At 41.4% G+C, this 16819-nt stretch overlaps 3 protein-coding genes across 8 annotated transcripts; 1 reads left to right on the top strand and 2 right to left on the bottom strand.

Moving 5' to 3' along the window:
* Positions 1–318: 318 nt before the first annotated feature.
* zbtb22a (zinc finger and BTB domain containing 22a) lies at positions 319–5261 on the bottom strand. 3 transcript variants are annotated; one of them, XM_054605788.1, is made up of 4 exons: positions 5123–5261; positions 3204–3422; positions 2318–3092; positions 319–1858 (listed from the first exon to the last, which is right to left on the bottom strand). In XM_054605788.1, the coding sequence occupies exons 1-4, from the start codon at positions 5255–5257 to the stop codon at positions 747–749; spliced, it is 2241 nt and encodes a 746-aa protein (XP_054461763.1). In that variant the 5' UTR covers positions 5258–5261; the 3' UTR covers positions 319–746. The 3 variants fall into 3 exon arrangements, with proteins under 3 accessions (XP_054461763.1, XP_054461764.1, XP_054461765.1); XM_054605789.1 differs by having other exon boundaries at positions 4252–5204; XM_054605790.1 differs by having other exon boundaries at positions 4479–5204.
* Positions 5262–6345: 1084 nt separating this feature from the next.
* Positions 6346–11980, top strand: scn1bb (sodium channel, voltage-gated, type I, beta b). Its single transcript, XM_054605795.1, has 6 exons — positions 6346–6427; positions 6521–6684; positions 7986–8223; positions 8654–8795; positions 10579–10653; positions 11456–11980. The coding sequence occupies exons 1-5, from the start codon at positions 6364–6366 to the stop codon at positions 10646–10648; spliced, it is 678 nt and encodes a 225-aa protein (XP_054461770.1). The 5' UTR covers positions 6346–6363; the 3' UTR covers positions 10649–10653; positions 11456–11980.
* On the bottom strand, positions 11923–16707 carry naxe (NAD(P)HX epimerase). Of its 4 annotated transcripts, none has more exons than XM_054605794.1 (7): positions 16624–16707; positions 15132–15322; positions 14920–15028; positions 14559–14669; positions 13980–14090; positions 13531–13678; positions 11923–12800 (listed from the first exon to the last, which is right to left on the bottom strand). In XM_054605794.1, the coding sequence occupies exons 2-7, from the start codon at positions 15302–15304 to the stop codon at positions 12601–12603; spliced, it is 852 nt and encodes a 283-aa protein (XP_054461769.1). In that variant the 5' UTR covers positions 15305–15322; positions 16624–16707; the 3' UTR covers positions 11923–12600. The 4 variants fall into 4 exon arrangements, with proteins under 4 accessions (XP_054461769.1, XP_054461767.1, XP_054461768.1 ...); XM_054605792.1 differs by having other exon boundaries at positions 15132–15319; positions 16624–16696; XM_054605793.1 differs by having other exon boundaries at positions 16546–16682.
* Positions 16708–16819: the final 112 nt, after the last annotated feature.

Raw genomic sequence — 16819 nt, 5'->3', positions numbered from 1 at the left:
AGTCAGTGTCCTCGAGTAACCCACAATGTTCCAGAATGAGCCTCAATGTTTTTAGAAAAACCAACAATGTTCTACAATTAGCATCAGTGTTCTAGGTTGACCCAAAATGCTTTAAAATGTCAGTGTCCTAGTACAACCCACAATAATCTTTAATGGGCCCCAACGTTCTAGAATAACCCACAATGTTCAAAAATTACGATCAGTGTTCTAGATTGACCCAAAATGTTCTTTAATGGGCCCCAGTGTTCTAGAATGACCCTCAATAATGAGGCACAATGTTTAAAAAAAATCAGCATAATTATTTAGAAAAATGCTTTTATTACCATAAATACCAAGATGTCCTTCCTTTACATAGTGTGAAGAGACATCAATGTGCCACAGAAAACATTTTTCTGACCTTATATTTCTTTTCCAATGCAGATCAATGCCAAATAATTTATATGCAAAATGCAAATTAACTTTAACTGGGCTCAAGAAGAACATTCACAACACCGATGTACAGTTTACAGCATCACTTAACAAGAACTTAGGCTATGCGATACTGCACATATTAAAAAGAGCCACTTGATAGAAGCATAAGATTGTTCCTTTTTTTTTTGTCAAAATACCCATGGCAAGAAAAGAATACAAGTAAACAAAGGATGAAACAAAGCGGCTGCTCAAAGAAGCTGTCAATGATTTTGTGTCGTAGACTTTTGAAGTCATCGCGTGTATGTATTTATGTACACACAGTTTCACATTAACATTTAATTTCCGCTAAAGCTCTCACTCGCCTCCTCTTTAAAAACATGACTACTGGGGTCCAAGTTTTGTGACTGAGTTCTTAGCTCGTCCACTATCCCGGACACGCTGCCCAAGAGGCCCCGCATCCCGTCCTCCATCTCCCCGTGAAAATCCACCTCCTCCACTTTCACTTGTCCTCCTGTCGCGAGAAAGGCTTCTCCGTCTTCAAATCCATAACTGAAGCTGTTGTCAATATCTGCTGTGGGTGCGCTTGCGTTGTTGCCGTTAGCTGAGGAGCTGGAGGCGAGTCTCTCGCATCGGGCCTGATGCCTGAGGAAGCTGTCTCTCCAAATTACCTTCTTCCCACACAGGCCACACTCGTAGGGCCGCAGCCCTCCGTGAGTCTTAAGGTGCTTGGTGAGATGGTGCTTCATCTTGAAGGACTTTGTGCACACAGGACAGCCGAAGGGCCGAAGGTTGAGGTGCTGCATCTTCACGTGTCGGTCACGCATGCTCTTCAGGGTGTAGGCTTTGCCGCAGTGGCAGAAGTGGACTTTGCCCGTGTAGGGGGCGCCGGCGAGGGACACCGAGGATGACGAAGATGGAGTCGGGGGTGAGGAGGGCGGGGGAAATGCGGCAGACGATGGAGACAGGTGGCGACTTGAGGTGGGGGTCGAAGAGCTACCCTGTCCTACGCTGGTGGAGGGCCAGCTCACCTCGGACCCTGCCATGGTAAAGTCAGGGGACACGGGCACTAAAGGCCTCTGGGAAACCTGTCCCGTGCCATCTTCAATCTCATCATACGTGCCTCGGCTAAACGTCCCTTCGGTGAAACCTTCAAAGTCCCCGCCCTCCTCCTCGTCGTCGTCATCCTCGTCTTTACTGCAGCTGCCACCCTCTCCGTCCTGAGGCCTCTGCTCTTGTTGAGACCAGGGACCCGTCTGCCACTGCAGCCGGGCGGAGACTGGACAGGGGGGGCCCGGAACTCCTTCACCTGTTTGGCAAGCATGAACGCTGGCCAGGTCCGAGGAGGGGTCTCTTCCTGCTGAACTTCTCTGCACTTTTTCCTTGATCTCCTCCGTGCTCGCCTTCCCTATGGCTTGTCGTTCACTCTCGTCTGAAATTGGATGGAAGTCTGCAGAATAAATGGAAAAACAAGATCAAATAAAATCTATATCATCTAACTTTTCAAAAGGAAAAGTTATATGTGACCCAGCATATTAGAACAGACACACCTTAAGGCTGCGCTTCTCAATACCTTTTTTTGGTGGTACTGGACTAAATGTGCATGATTTCAAAATCTCAGATCCGAAATCATGGTCATGCTTATTTCTTATTCAGATTCCTGATTAAAAATAAACTTCAAAATAAGACAAACATTTTTTAAAAACATTGGCTTATGTCAGGCCCATTTCTTCCACACAAGTAAACTAGTTTTAAGAAATTACCCTCTTTCCGGCGGCAAAATTCCTCTTTGGTAAACATAGTAATTTATCTGCATTTTAAATGCCTAAGTTAACCTAAGTTTTTTTTCAGGTCTTTTTGTTAAATATATTATTTGTGGTTACAGCGAAATTAGGCTTTTGTATCTTACCGCAGTGCCCCATTTGTGCAAAGCCTCCCCTTTTCTCCACCGCTGCTGCTTCTCCGATTCCCTCGTCTGCTTCAATCTCTCTTTTCTCCTTCCTCCTCTTCTCCTGCGTCTCATCACTGTCCCCACTCTCTCTATTCCTATCAAGCAATCTGTCACTGCTCGGCAGCGCTCCCCGCTGTTGAAACCTGACTTTCTGCTTTAATGCCTCGCCACTGGGGAACCCCCCGTGGTACCGGCTATTGTGGCCCGGTCCATCATGAGCAAAGTTGCTCATTTTGGTGTGGCTTGATACCCACGCCTCCTCGCAGTTGGCGTAATCACTCTCCGCATAGCCGGCGAGGGTGTCCAGTTGGGAGTCGGCTAAATGCTGGGCCGATGAGGGTCGTGGTCTCCCCCATCTGGGGAACTGCTGGGGACGTCTCCAGGTGGCTAAGGGGGGCAGGGCATCCGGCTTTCTCTCCTTCCTTCTTCCCTCCCTTTCCAGGTACAAGCAGTCGGTGCTGCTCGGGGACTGCTGACGGGACACGGTGCCAGGGTGAGCCGCGGCGGCCTCCCCAGGGCTGACTTCTGCCGGGGGCCGGGGCCTCTTCAGGATCTCCGTGCATTTGTCAACAATGTGCCACATCTGGAGGAAACTGGCCACCGTGACGTAGTTCACGATGTCATCATGCACGATGCTCAGCTGGCCCGTGTAGGCCGAGCTCAGGACACTCTCGAAGGCCACCGGGTCCATAACCGAGGGGAGGGAAACAGTCGTAACATTCTTCAACAACACCTGTCGAGATTTAGCAGAGAAGACGTACTTTAAGAGTTTTGAAATATGGGGTTAAGTGAAAGCAACGATACCATATGTTAAAAAAAATGTATCTCATCGGCCCCAGCCCACCTGGTCGTGAAAGTAAGGCGAGGATGCAGCGAGCACACAGCGGTGGGCCCTGAACACTTGCCCTTGCACCTGGATGGAGAGGTCACACAGCCTGCCCTCCTCCCGCTGGCGGTTCAGATTGTCCAAGACAGCAGCACGGGCACCGGGGAAGCACACCTGGACAGTCAAACCAGCTGGAGCGGCAGAAGCACTGCACGCCGTATCCATGGTCTCACAGAACTATAAAGAATAAAACATTACATAGTGCATATCGATTATTTTGAATATTCTGTCTCAATTCAGTAGATGTCTGTTTACAGTATTGTAGTTTTTAAGGTTACTTATATATACACATCTGTTATCCCTTTACTGCTGTTACACTTTACTTTCCTTGGGTATAATGTTTACCCTTAGTGTTTATTTTTTGTTGGGTATATTATTTTAAGGAATGTGTCCTGGGTATCAAGGACAGTTTAAAGGGTATCAAGGACAGTTTAATGTACAGTTTGTGTTTATGACTATGACGTATAATTTACAAAATACAGAGCTGTGATTTTTTTTTATTATAAATCTTAAACATTTTACAATATAATATTTTCAAGCCAAACAAAAACAAAACTGGTGTCAGCCTCGTATTAGTGAATATGTACTGCTTTAGATGGTCTTATATTGTATGTTGAATCTTTCTCTGCGTTTGAATTGTTATTTGGACAAAACAAACATCATCAAACTGCCTGTTTTCCCAAATTAACAACAACGGTACCTAAAAATATTCAGCTCACTGTCAAACATTAACAAAAGCTGTAAATACTCACAACTGAGAAGCTGGTTAACAAACCTTAACAATTATTTCAATGTATTTTAAAATGCCTTCATTTTTAATTGTTTAGGATTTGTCACTCGGTTAAAGCTAACGTTTAACATAACTGATCGAGTTAACGTTTCAGCCCCAAACCTCCGATTAAACCGGGTAGACTGTCAATAACGATTGATGTGTGATAATCAATAAAGATTGATGTGTGATAATCAATAAAGATTGATGTGTGATAGTCAATAAAGGGGCTTTCACCTGATGCTCACTGCCGGTTAACGTTAGCTTGCTAACGTTAGCTCCTGTACGCCCTAACATGGCCCGTCACGTAAACGTGGTCATTTAAGCACCATTGTTAACATGAAGCCTGGTCAAGGTGTGCATAAGCTCATCCCTGCGCTGGCGTGGGGAGTTAGCTGACCAGCGGTCACTCGTTAGCTGACAGGTTAGCTAGCTAGCAGTTGTTTTTAGCCTAGTTACTTTACCTGGGATATGTCGGTATGTCGAGCTATTTTACGTTTACAGAGTGTCGCTGATCTGTTTGCAGCATTACATTGATATTCGTATATTCCAGATACAAAGTAACGTTACGTTACGTGTAAAAAACAAAAGCCAGCTCGTAAATGCTAACAGCAGCTTGCCCGGAGGCGTAGCTGATGCTAGCTGGTTGACGAAACAGCATCGGCAGTCCCTCACAGACAGCGTGAGTGGGTGTGTGGGGCTAAAGCTGAATGGTTATGAAATGCCATCACACTGGCCAGCAGCTCAATTCCACGCTTCAGCTGCAATGTCGTCCAATTATTATTATTATTATTAAAGCTGAACCAACAACTGTATGGGCAGTTATCGGAGGTTATTGACAGATCCGGAGAGACATATGTGGCCATGCGCTGCTGACAGAGAGGGGCCATCACTGAAGGCAGGGCTGGCCCCGCCCCCCCGGAGCCCAGTTAAAGGGCCAGTTCACCCTAACGTCAGCCAAGACAACTGTTAAAGCCCTTTGTTGCTCGCTAAACGCGCTGTAAACGCCAAGTGTTCAATATTTGCCCCTGCAGTGGCCCCTCGGACAGAGCATAACCAGTATCAGTTTAGAAACAGCGGGGCGGGAGCTCAATCAGTCGTCACTTACTGGATCTGCTCGTGCAGACGCGCAGGGACGTTTTTTCTTTACCGCAGTGCATCTGCAGCATCCTCTGATCGGAGCGACAGAGGTGCCGCTGTGGCGCAGTAACAGAAAAACACGGTTAACAGTGACGGGACGCATGTTTTAGATGAGCTATTGTTTTTTTGGGGAGGGGACTGGCGTCTTTTAATGCAACCCGCGTGCGCTCACGCAGTTTTAATCCGCAATGCCTGCACGAGCGAAGGATCTCTTTTGCGAGCGCCGGGGTCATTAGATAGGTGAAAACATCCTTCAGCTGTCATCGCAGGGGAGGACGGGATTTATTTTTCTTCCTTTTCTCCGAGGAGACGACTCGAGGAGAGGATGCCTATTTTTCAGTAGGCTCTGCATTCGGTGATCCGATTAAAGATAAGAACTGATCATCAGATAGGTCTGTATTTAAGGGCCTATTGGTAGCGTGTAGCCTGTAAAAGGTAGACATTTCTGATCAAAGAGCATGCAAATGAATTACATATGCACTGGCGTGTAAGTGTATTGCAGCAGTCCAGTCAGTAGCTTGCGTGTTGCACATTATATAAACCCACTTAATCGTTGTGTACATCCTGTTATTTTGCCAATTCTCGAGAAGCAGAGCATGTGACCCCAGTCAGGTCTAATGGTTACTCTGTGCATCTCACATTAAGACCTCAGGGGGAAAAAGATAATCAGATCTCAGGGTGTTGATCTGGGTGAACACTGAGTCAGATATCCGGATTGTTTCATATGCTCCTGGATAATTAAAAGCAGGGAAGAAAGCCACCACTGGAATGCACCAGTTCTAGAGCTACAATAGGGGGGCTGTGTCAAAAGCATCAATAATTTGTGGCGATCTATTATGCAACCAATAGGGTATTCTGTTGCTGGCTTGAGGACATCCTAAACAAATTTAGTCGTGCAAGGAAGGCCTGTGGACAGATACATTTTGCACTTTACAATGCATGTGTAGCTGATGTACAGTAGCTGCCTGACACATGTGAAACTAGCCTGCACTTCACTGATCCAGTCATCTTACAATATAAAACAAAAACCTTTTCAAATATCAGTTCAATTACCACAAAATCTGAGGTCAGTTCCCAAGTGTAATGTCAATCATTTAAAGTTTCAACAACAGTCTTTTGGAGCTCCAAACCAGGAGCGCTGCTGTTAAAGTTGGTACTTTTTTTGAGGCTCCTCATCACATAAATCGGCTCCTCCAACATCCGGTTGTCATGGCATCATCAAAGCTGCTGTTCTTTATTGTCCTGCTCCTTACTCTCCTCTGCTCCATGGTTGGTGAGTTGAGCTGATTACCTGTGGACTTTCATCATTTGTTGCTGCATCATGTTTAGCCAAAGTGGTCACTGTTTGTCTTTTTGCTTTTTGCAGCCTACAGCCGTGGGGCCTGTGCAGAGCCGGACTCTGACACGGAGGCGGTGGCTGGCAAGGGCTTCAAACTAGGCTGCCTCTCCTGCAAGAGGAGGAGCGAGGTGGAGGGGTCCGCCACCGTCGAATGGTACTTCAGGGGGAAAGGAGAGGCTGACTTTGTTCGTGTGAGTGTGCAAATTATACGCCGGAGAACTTCGTAGTCTGGTGCCAGCAAAATGTATAGCTGACGCAGCACATTGTGGAGCACAGGAAGTATTAGTGCTTCCAAAAGGAGTTTTGTGGTAAAAGCATCCTTAAAATCCCACGTCTTTTAGGCCACTTTCCTTAAGACAAAAGCATTTTATATATGCATGTATATACAGTCCACACCCAAGCTTTCTCCTCCTCCCCCCCTTTCTCTCTCTCGCTCTCTCTCTCTCTCACACACACCCTCCATCGCATATTAGCGCCCAGTGTCGAGGTCATGGTGAGGTTCAGAGGTGATCAATCGTGATATGTTACACCACAGGGATCATTAAGCTCCAGAGATGACACACGGCCATGTTGACCTCGTCCTCTGTTTGCCACTGGAGTGCATAGCTGTGATGATGTAGCTCCATAAATGGTTCTGTGTAATATTATCTTGAAATTAACTAATAATGACTCTAGGACCTGTCCAACAATATATATCATCACGTATGAGGATCTGGATTTTCGGGATGAAGTTTTTTGTCTTAATTCTCCTTTATGCAGCAATAAAAACAGAGTATCTTCATGTACACACAGTTATGTGTTATGTATCAATATAAATGGATACATAAAGACAGATACAGACACTTCAGGCTCCCGGATATAATGTGATCTGTTACTTACGCTTTTTTGTCTTTGTACTAGTTATTTTTTTTGTTTTAAAATTTTCTCTGTTTTTATTGTGATCACCACTGGAGGAACACAATAGGCATGCTTTTGGTCTCATGGAATCATATCATCTGCTCTTTCTACCACTAATCCTAAGCTTTTTTATTTTTGTTTGCTGACTTTTTTTATTTTTGTTTTCCTTTTTTATATATATATATATATATATATATATATATATATTAATTAATTAATTAATGAACCTACAGTTGATACGATAACCTAAAAATAAAATTTCTGAGAATTTGTTGTTTCACACAAAATCTGATAATTTCCTTACTTTCTTCTTTTGTTAAATTAATCATTTAATACATTTAATTATGTCTCCTACCTCCTGCTGTATGTATGTGTATATATATATACACACATACATACACACATATATGTGTGTATATATATATATATATATATATATATATATATATATATATATATATATATATATATATACTTTTTACATACAACAAGGAGGTAGGAGAACTATTTTAAATGATTTATACAACAAAAGAAGAAAGTAGGGAAATGACACTCAAAAACCTTTATACTAACTCTGATGTCTCTGTGGCACCAGATCTACACCTACAGCGAGGAAGGCCCAAACATCGAGAGCGACAACTTCATGGATCGCGTTGATTGGAACGGAAGTAAGAGGAGCCACGACATCCAGGACGCATCCATCTACCTGCTCAACGTCACCTTCAATGACTCGGGCACCTACCAATGCTTCTTCAACCGCATCCTCTTCTACGCCAACTACGAGTACAGCACCGTCGTCAGCAAGGTGGTCCACCTCACCGTGGTCGCCAAAGGTAGGCCACGCTAGTATCAGCTGTCAGTGCTCTACTGTAAGACTGTTTGGTCTGTAGTATGAAAGCAGATTGTATCACCAACAGGATTTATATGCATGCCCTCACTGCCGTCTCTGCACAATTAGCAGGAAACATCCCGCACCATTGACAGTTATAGACACTTTGCTCATTCAGCTTCTTGGATATATTATGTGCAGTTTCCATATAAAATCGTACTGTCCACATATGCTCTTAAAAATATGGTACATTCTTCATTAACTGTGCACACAGCAAGCCTATAACCTTCATTTATGGAGGAACAAATGATGTGATTTTAGCATTTTCAACAGTCAATGTATGGGACTGACTGATGTACTCTTATGGGATGGTATTTGCCTAATAAAGGCTACATTTTTGTGTTTGTCTGATTTCTTGGCTTTCATGCGTGCAGCCACCAGAGGGACAGCGTCCATCGTGTCCGAGGTCATGATGTACGTGTCAATCATTGGCCTGCAGGTCTGGCTCCTCATAGAGATGATATACTGCTATAGGAAAATATCAGCAGCCGGGGAAGAAGCATTACGAGAAGCAGCGTAAGTGTTTTTTTACTGCGTAAATCTGTGTGCACATATTAAACTCACAACATGTGAAAACCTTGTAACTCCAGTTTTGGAAATTAGAGTTTTATTGAAGGATTTTAAATTGAAAGAATCTTTACCAACAAAAAAAAAGCACTTGGAGATACAAGGTTTTATCCAAATAACATTAAGAGCTTATACAAGTTGTTGAGCCCAAACAAAGTGCTGGATTTTAAGGCAAATACCTGCATAGGTATTTCAGTGTCTAAAAGAAATCCTGTATCGATATATCACGATAAACACACAAAATAAGCAAATCTTTTTTGATAAGGCTTTGTTCACCTTGGTTGTTGATTTTAATTTTTTGTCACTTATTGGCCAGCATGTATGTTGATAATGATATATCGGTCGGGCTCTAATGCATGTAGAGCTGTGAACAACACACAACTGGAGTAAGACCCGGTTACATACGTTTTTCAAACGCTAACATTTTTGCCAAAAAATCAATGAATTCCAAAGGAATCACCGTGATCTGTAGAGTTACTATCAGGGGGCGATGTAAATCTGCTCAAATTTATCATGAACAGATTTTTGTGGACGTTAACATGCAATATTTGCACAAACAGAGTCGGAGAGGAAGCAATGCTAGCTGATTATCTTAACAAAGTGCTGCAGGAATGAGCTGCTAAACGTGGGTTTATGGTTAGATGCCTGAAATAAGGTCAGTGGTTGACAGAAGATTGTGCCATTTTTTAAAAAAATATTTTAAAAGCTCTTAATGTGTCTTATTAATGGCAGTTGCTAAAAAGTGGCTCATGCACAGTGGGTTCATTCTTTTATAGCATTCCTTCAGTGCGATGCTAACTTCCTTGGTTGGCCTACAAAAATACCCTCAGTCTGTATGTTCAACTAAAGAGGAATGGTTTGAGCACAGTTTTGAGACAGGAGTCAATGGTACAAATATGTCTATTGAGTACACACAAAATTGGTGTCCTGTTAGCAGGCGAGCTAACAAGATAACCGACAGCTAGCTTAACTGACAGTTAGCAAGCTCTTTGGCCGGGAACAGTTTTTCCACCACCTCAACAACTCTTCAGTGAATGATATACAAAATAATATTAATTAATGATTGAATTAATATTAATAGAAAATTGAAAGAAGCCTGATGAGTTATTGTGAGTGACTAGCAGTTCTGATTTGTCAGCTTGTTAGCAGTTAGCTCTCCTATGGCGGCAAGTAGTCACTACGACACCAAGCTTAGAAGGAAATATTTCTTTCTGTTTTGACTGGGCCTTTACTCTAAAAACTATCTCCATAACTCACTGACATGTTTAAAATGACAATAAATGATGCTTTGAAAAGTGTGTATTTCCCCATGAATATTGCTATGTGTTATTCATGCTGTACTGCTGAAGTCACACCTATACTTTGAAACTTTTACTTTGTTACATCCTCTCTTTGGTCCGTATCCCTCTCCTCTACTTTAAACCCGTCGTCGTTATTGTACTTATTTTGAAGATTATCAATGTTTCCATCTAGTTTGTGTCTTTTCACTTGTGTGTCTCTTTGTCTTACACTTCCTCTGTCAACTTGTCATGTTTTCGTCCTGTCCGTCCCATCCTGTCATCCTCCTCCCTAGTAAAAACCAAAACCTTCCTCCTGTAAGTCAAAAAAAGGAACAAAAATCTGTCATAGCTGTGATGTTTTTTGTTTTTGCATTTTTCACCCATTTCACTGTGCTATAAATTAAAAGTTTGACATTGTTTTCCAACATTGTTTTTTCTCTTTTCCCTCCTAGAAATGCTGAATATTTAGCCATAGCCTCGGAAAGTAAAGATAACTGTGCAGGGGTGCAGGTTGGAGAATAGCACAGGTATGTTTGTGAATATGCATTTTATCCCCAGATACACTGAGTCCTTGTGTTTACCAGTTCTTTCTAAAGCTAGGTATCGAACCTCAGTACTTCAGTCGCCGTGTCCATATAGTAGCACTGGGTATTTACTGTTTCTTCAATCAGTGAAACAGTTTTGTGATTTAAATAATATTTAGTTCCTATTTAAGACGGTATAGACTATGTTGTATTTGGAAAGTAATATTGAAAATGTATTTGGGAAAAATAAGCTAATTTACTATTTGTGCCAAGAGTAAGAGTAGACGAATGTTTACTTTGTTTTTACAACTCGGTATGTGAACACAGAACAAAGGAGATCTAAGATGTTAATTTGTGAACTTTATGCGTGATGCTAGGCGGGTTTTACATTTGGACAAAGCCAGGCTAGGTGTTCCCTCTGTTTGCAGCCTTTATGCTAAGCTAAGTTAACAGTCTGCTGGCCCCAGCTTTAGATTTACCATACAGTGAATATATTTTAAGTTAAATTAATTGGTGAAAAATACATAACAAATTCAGACAAAATGATTGTGCGTTAATTAACATTTGAAAGGTTTGGCCGTTTTTTTTAACCAAAAGAAAAGGGTTTTGTCGTATATTTCTGAAAAGTAAAAATTTTTTTTTTTAAAAACTCTTGATTCTGAGCTAGTATTAAAAAAATAAATACCCAGCATCTGGTGTTTATTTCAGAGGTTCTAGTGTTTATTAATTAACTTGATTTCCTGTAAACACAGTGGTTTTGAATCAGTGCCATTAAATCCATTGACATGTTGTCTTTATCTCCAAGCTTCTCTCGCTGACTGAAAACATCCTTCCAACCTTTGACCTGCATGTAGACAACATTGTGGGGAAAACTCCTCATGTCGAGCCTCTATTTTCCCTTTTCCTCGACAAAGACCACACATGGTGTGATGTACAAAGAGAGCATGGTACCAGCACTGTATATAGTCTCCTGCGCCGCTAAAGCACGTTCTGCAATTATTCGAGGAACCCATTATGCATTAATGAGCCACATTGTCAACAGCATAAACTGTACATACAATATTTCTTTAAGTATATGTCGTCACACATTTAAACAAACGTAAGTGGTACTATGGGCGTCTCTTGGACTCAACAAGGCTGATTGTCAAAGAAAGCTTTATACTAAATCATCACCACCTAATGTATAAATAATGCGACACACATGTATGGAAATTTATTTAAAAAAATAATAGAATGTGATGGCCTATGATAGACTGTCTTTCCAGTTGCTGGTTGTACATTCAATGAAATCTTAATATGTAACAATAAAAACTGAAAAAAGTACACTTGATGCAGAAGTCTTATTTTCTTCAGAGTTGAAATGGATGGCTTTTGTTACAGAAATAATAATAACATAGATAACTCGATCATCTTTCTGTTTGTTTTTATTTTCATATAGCTGAAGCAACCACAACGATAAAGCTTCATGCTTCAAAAATATTTTTTACAGTTAATAAAGCTCTATTATAAGCACCATATTGGATTTATAGGCATCATCATCCACTCAATGGGAACCGATTAAATTACCAACTATTTGATTTATTTCCAAAAGTTAGACCGACAGACTGATACCACTCTCATGTCAGAGTGTTAAGTACAGAGCTGGAGTTAGGAGGCAAAAATTGTAAAAGATCTTACGTCATGTGCAACTACAAATTGTCATTTTTACATTTCTGTTGTGTGTTAATAAAAACAAACGAGCTACGTGTTAACTTGTGATTTTAAGAGTTACGCTTACAGGGCCAGGCTACCCGTTTCCAGTCTTTATGCTAAGCTACGCTATAACTTCCAGAGCGGTATCAAACTTCTCATATAAATCTTTGAGAAAAAAAAAGGTAGATGAGAATTATTTCCCCAATAGTATTTAGAGACGAGACTCTTCCTCTCATCGACCCTTGGGTGCATCGTTCCCTACAGTTGTAGCACACAGTCCAGGCCGGGGTACGGAGGCAGGTTGAGCTGGTACTTCCTCTCCAGGCCCGGTGGCACAAACCGGCCTCCCAGGAAGTGGTATCGTCCTCTGAACAAACTGGCAGACTTCTTGGGAGCAGTGAGAGAGATGAGCATGTCAGGCTGCAGTCCATCTGCGCTGCCCTGCTCCACATCCCAACCTTTAAAAAAAATGTATAAAACAAACAGGATGTCAAAATCAAGTCCCAGTTTCTTCCGTATCTTCTTCTTGTAAGTGAATGTGCACAGTAAAAGTAGAGAACATCAGATTACTAGATTTCAAGATATTTTGGTTACAGGAGGTTTGGTCTTATGGTCGCACTGCAGTAGACATCAATGGGTCACCGAGAGCAAAGGATTCTTCCTTTTGGGAGCATCAGCAGCCAATTTTATGCAAATTCAGTGATTGATTTTTTAAAAATATATTCTACAGTGGTCACAGAGAGATGAATGACCATATAAAATCAAACCCCTTCCACCATTGCTAAATACAATTACCGAACTCTTCAAATTCAGATTCATTCAAGGAAAGTATTTCATCTCCTCGGCACCGGAATTTCTAACTTTCTAAACTTCTAGGAGTGTATTTGCGCATTTCTTTCCACTTTCTAATTTAAATATACTTAATTGGAAATTGTACCCAACTGAGCAGAGACAGGTTTTAATTCTCAGAACAAGCTAATTTTTCTCTCAATCATGATAAGGCTGTTTCCGTTAATAATAAACTAAATGTGTTCAATAATCTCGAATCTACTCAGAAAACAAAGCAGTGGAGCAAAACAGTGTGTAGCAATCTGTTTTGCCCTTTTAGAAGATTAAAAATTTAGCAAATGGTAGGAAATACACTTGTCTTTAGTGGAAATCCATATTCTACAGTGAGTGAGGACTGACCTGAGGGGATGTCGATGCTGGCCACAGGGGCTGTCGTCTTCTTCAGCACGTCCAGGATGGAACCAAAAGGCTCTCGCACCGCACCCTTAAAGCTGAAGCCGAAGATGGCGTCTATCACCAGGTTGTAGGCCTCATCGATCACTGCAGCCTGAGAATTGTTTTATTTTACATGTGTTAAAGATGTGTACTTGGAAACATAAGTAAACCCCTCTGCATCATTAGTTACAGAGATTATAATTGACTGTGTTGTCTGTTGCAATAAAATCTCTAACCCTGATTCCTCCACAGGGATCATTAAGGCTTCATCCACTCAAAGCAGCAGCACATCTAAACGTGTAATACAGTAGCCATATAGCTTGAAATAAAATGCACACTCATGAACACACTGAGCAGAAGGATTGACTTCCCCCCTGTGGATAGCACTGCAGCATTATTGATTCATGCCAAACCTCAGGCATCTCAGTCAGGAAGGGGATCTCCATTTTCTGGCACTGCGTGGTCAGGCCCTGGAACAGAGGCTTGTTTGGCCTCTTCGGGTACAGGACGGTCGGCTCGTAACCCTGCAGGATAACACATTTGCACAGACGGGTTTGTAACATTTTTCTTTCTTATTTAAAATATGTTCTAGAAACCTGTCTATATCTTGAAAGAATCGATCACTGCACCAGAATTATAAAAATGTGGATTTTTGCACTAGCTGATTTTTCTGACTTTTCAGAAGAAAATAAAACTTCAAGGACTCAAATCCAGAATAAAATTACTACAAGAAGGGGATATCTTTTCACTGAAAAACTCATATTTTAGAAGCTCATCATATGTTTTGTATGAAAAACCATCTCCAACGTATGCAATATATCTAGCAGCTATAACTGTTAAATAACTATACTGGAGTAGAAATATAATATACCATAAATATAAACACAATAACTCAAATCTGCACCTCAGTACAGTTCTTGAGGAACTGTGCTTTGTTACTTTCCACCACTGCTGCAGAGTGTCTTGTTGTCACTCAAGTGAAGGCCACTCACAAAGAGTTTAAGATGTCGTGCACAGACCAGGCCGTCGCCTCCATTGTTACCAGGTCCACAAATCACCAGCAGAGAAGGTCTGGCCTTGACCAGGGAGTTGATTGGATAAGCCTGTAGAAAAAAGAAAAAAAACTGAACATATCTATACTCCCATCTGGTATTTGATTAGGAAAAGAGGATTTTCTTTACAGCAGCTTCTGAAGTGCTTCTAGTGATGTAGAATCAGAATTAACTTGATTATTCCTGTCTTCAGGCAGTAATCTCATTCAGACAAATCCATGTACTGTAAACCTGATTTCCCTGTAACACAGCTAGACACAATAATTTTATTTCAAAATAAGAGCCCTGATCGACATCTCACCCTGGCGATGGCTGTGGCACAGCTGAGTCCAGCCAGCTCCATCAGCTGGTCCACACTGAAGCCATACTCACTGAAGAGCTCCTCATCAATGTGCTGGGCCTCCTCCTGCCTGTGTGGAGCACCAACAGGTCAGTCTCTAGACAGATTACACTACACACACACATAGTCTGTAAATGTTTACGCTGCTCTGAGTACAAGATGTAAAACTTTACCCGAGATATTTGATAGTCTTGGCCATGGTGGATGCTGGTCTGCTAGTGAAACAGTCCTTCTTGTGGTTGTTAGCTGCAGCGGACAGCGGACATGTCCCTGTCTGAGCGAGGACCACCGTGGCCCTTGAGGTCACCAGGAAGCCGATCCCAAACAGAGCCCGGGCACTCAACATCCAGGTGGATCCAAACTGCTGGGACAGAAGAGACCACAGTGATATACCCTGAACTAACAGCAGATAGAAGTGGAGCTGTGGAGACTATAACACAAAAACTTTAACATGAAGCGAGACCTGCGGGCTATGTTCAGTCTTGATGTACATTTGTCCCCAGTTATGAAAGCTCTGCTGCTCAGTCAGCTGATGCCCCTCCCTCCTACACCAGCTACATTGCATGTTTCTATTTTTCTTTACTCCCTCGATACACTTGCAGGCCGTGCACTCACAGTCCATGAAGGGTATTTTGTATTAATTGAGTGTCAAAAATTAAAAACATCTATACAATTTCACAGAGCCCAAGGTCAATTTGTTTTGTCTGCACAATGGTTGAGAAATTCGTCAATCGATCAATGAGTCAATTTACTAATCAAAACTACCAAACATTTGCTGGTTTCCTGCTGCTCAGATGTGAGGATTTACCGCTTTGCTTTCTTTTATATTATGGTAAATTGAATTTCTTTAGATTTTAGACTGTTGGTCAGAAAAATAAAAAAAAGCTAATAGAAGACGTTAACTTGAGCTCCGGGAAACTGTGATGGACATTTTTAAGGGTTTTTTCTATTAACTGATAATGAAAATAATAGTTAGTTAAAAGTCTATAAATGCATTACTATTAGGCCTACATTTTTTATTAAATTAAACCAAGAAAAGCATATTTTTTTAAATTTTAGAACATTTCATCCCATTTTTTTTGTTAATCGACTAAGCTTTTTTACTACCAATAATTACATGATATAATAGAAAGAGTGACGAATTTACAATTCTGTTGTTTAATTTCAAAAGAAAAAAAGAAAATCCTCATCCAAATCTGCCACAAATATGATTAACTAGTTTTACCTCATAACATGGAGCTCGTTTTGATTACTGCAACTAAACTTAACTATTACTTAGTAAGGTCATAACATATGAATACACACCATGCTGACATTATTTTATGTGTGTATGTCTGTAGTACACAGCTCCATCTGGACAGCTTTACTGGGTATTAGTAACTAGTTAGTCCTTGATGGACACGACAGTCAGAGTCAAGTATGTTAATTAAAGATGTTTGTTTAGTTACAGTTCATAAACGACATACAATATCAAGAAATATCAAGTTGTACAGTCTACAGGCTGTTGAGTTGTTGAATGTTGCTAGCTAACGTTCAGCACTAGCTTGACTTTGCTGACGTTGGTGACAGATTATCGATGACACTCACCAAAAGTTAGCAAGCCGTTCTTTAAAATAACTTCACATGCACGTGTTCTCTTATAAACAATGCGGTGCCACAACTTACGGATAAATAATATAGAGAAAATAGTCAGAGGGACGTGCAACAACACTGTGTCTCCCACTTCCGGGTATTAAATAACGTACACACTGCTCTAATTTCAAAATAAAAGTCCAATCTGTAAGAAAGTTTGTATCAGGTAGAGTTTTGAATATTGTTTTGAGCAGCGCTGATGGGCATTGGTGGAAGAGGGATTTACATA

Source organism: Anoplopoma fimbria, chromosome 10, assembly GCF_027596085.1.
Source record: "Anoplopoma fimbria isolate UVic2021 breed Golden Eagle Sablefish chromosome 10, Afim_UVic_2022, whole genome shotgun sequence".
NCBI classification, from domain to species: domain Eukaryota; kingdom Metazoa; phylum Chordata; class Actinopteri; order Perciformes; family Anoplopomatidae; genus Anoplopoma; species Anoplopoma fimbria.
Note: the sequence above shows the minus strand (reverse complement) of the source record. Positions and strands in the feature narration are given on the sequence as shown.

Coding starts and splice junctions, on each gene's coding strand:
- zbtb22a (XM_054605788.1), bottom strand. CDS start 5,257: ATGCGTCCCGTCACTGTTAACCGTGTTTTTCTGTTACTGCGCCACAGC. Junction 3,423..5,122: donor CGTCTGCACGAGCAGATCCA/GTAAGTGACGAC, acceptor TATTCTTTATAG/TTCTGTGAGACCATGGATAC. Junction 1,859..2,317: donor TGCACAAATGGGGCACTGCG/GTAAGATACAAA, acceptor TTTATTCTGCAG/ACTTCCATCCAATTTCAGAC.
- scn1bb (XM_054605795.1), top strand. CDS start 6,364: ATGGCATCATCAAAGCTGCTGTTCTTTATTGTCCTGCTCCTTACTCTC. Junction 6,428..6,520: donor TCTCCTCTGCTCCATGGTTG/GTGAGTTGAGCT, acceptor TGCTTTTTGCAG/CCTACAGCCGTGGGGCCTGT. Junction 8,796..10,578: donor GAAGCATTACGAGAAGCAGC/GTAAGTGTTTTT, acceptor TTTCCCTCCTAG/AAATGCTGAATATTTAGCCA.
- naxe (XM_054605794.1), bottom strand. CDS start 15,304: ATGTTGAGTGCCCGGGCTCTGTTTGGGATCGGCTTCCTGGTGACCTCA. Junction 15,029..15,131: donor AAGACTATCAAATATCTCGG/GTAAAGTTTTAC, acceptor TGCTCCACACAG/GCAGGAGGAGGCCCAGCACA. Junction 14,091..14,558: donor CACGACATCTTAAACTCTTT/GTGAGTGGCCTT, acceptor GTTATCCTGCAG/GGTTACGAGCCGACCGTCCT.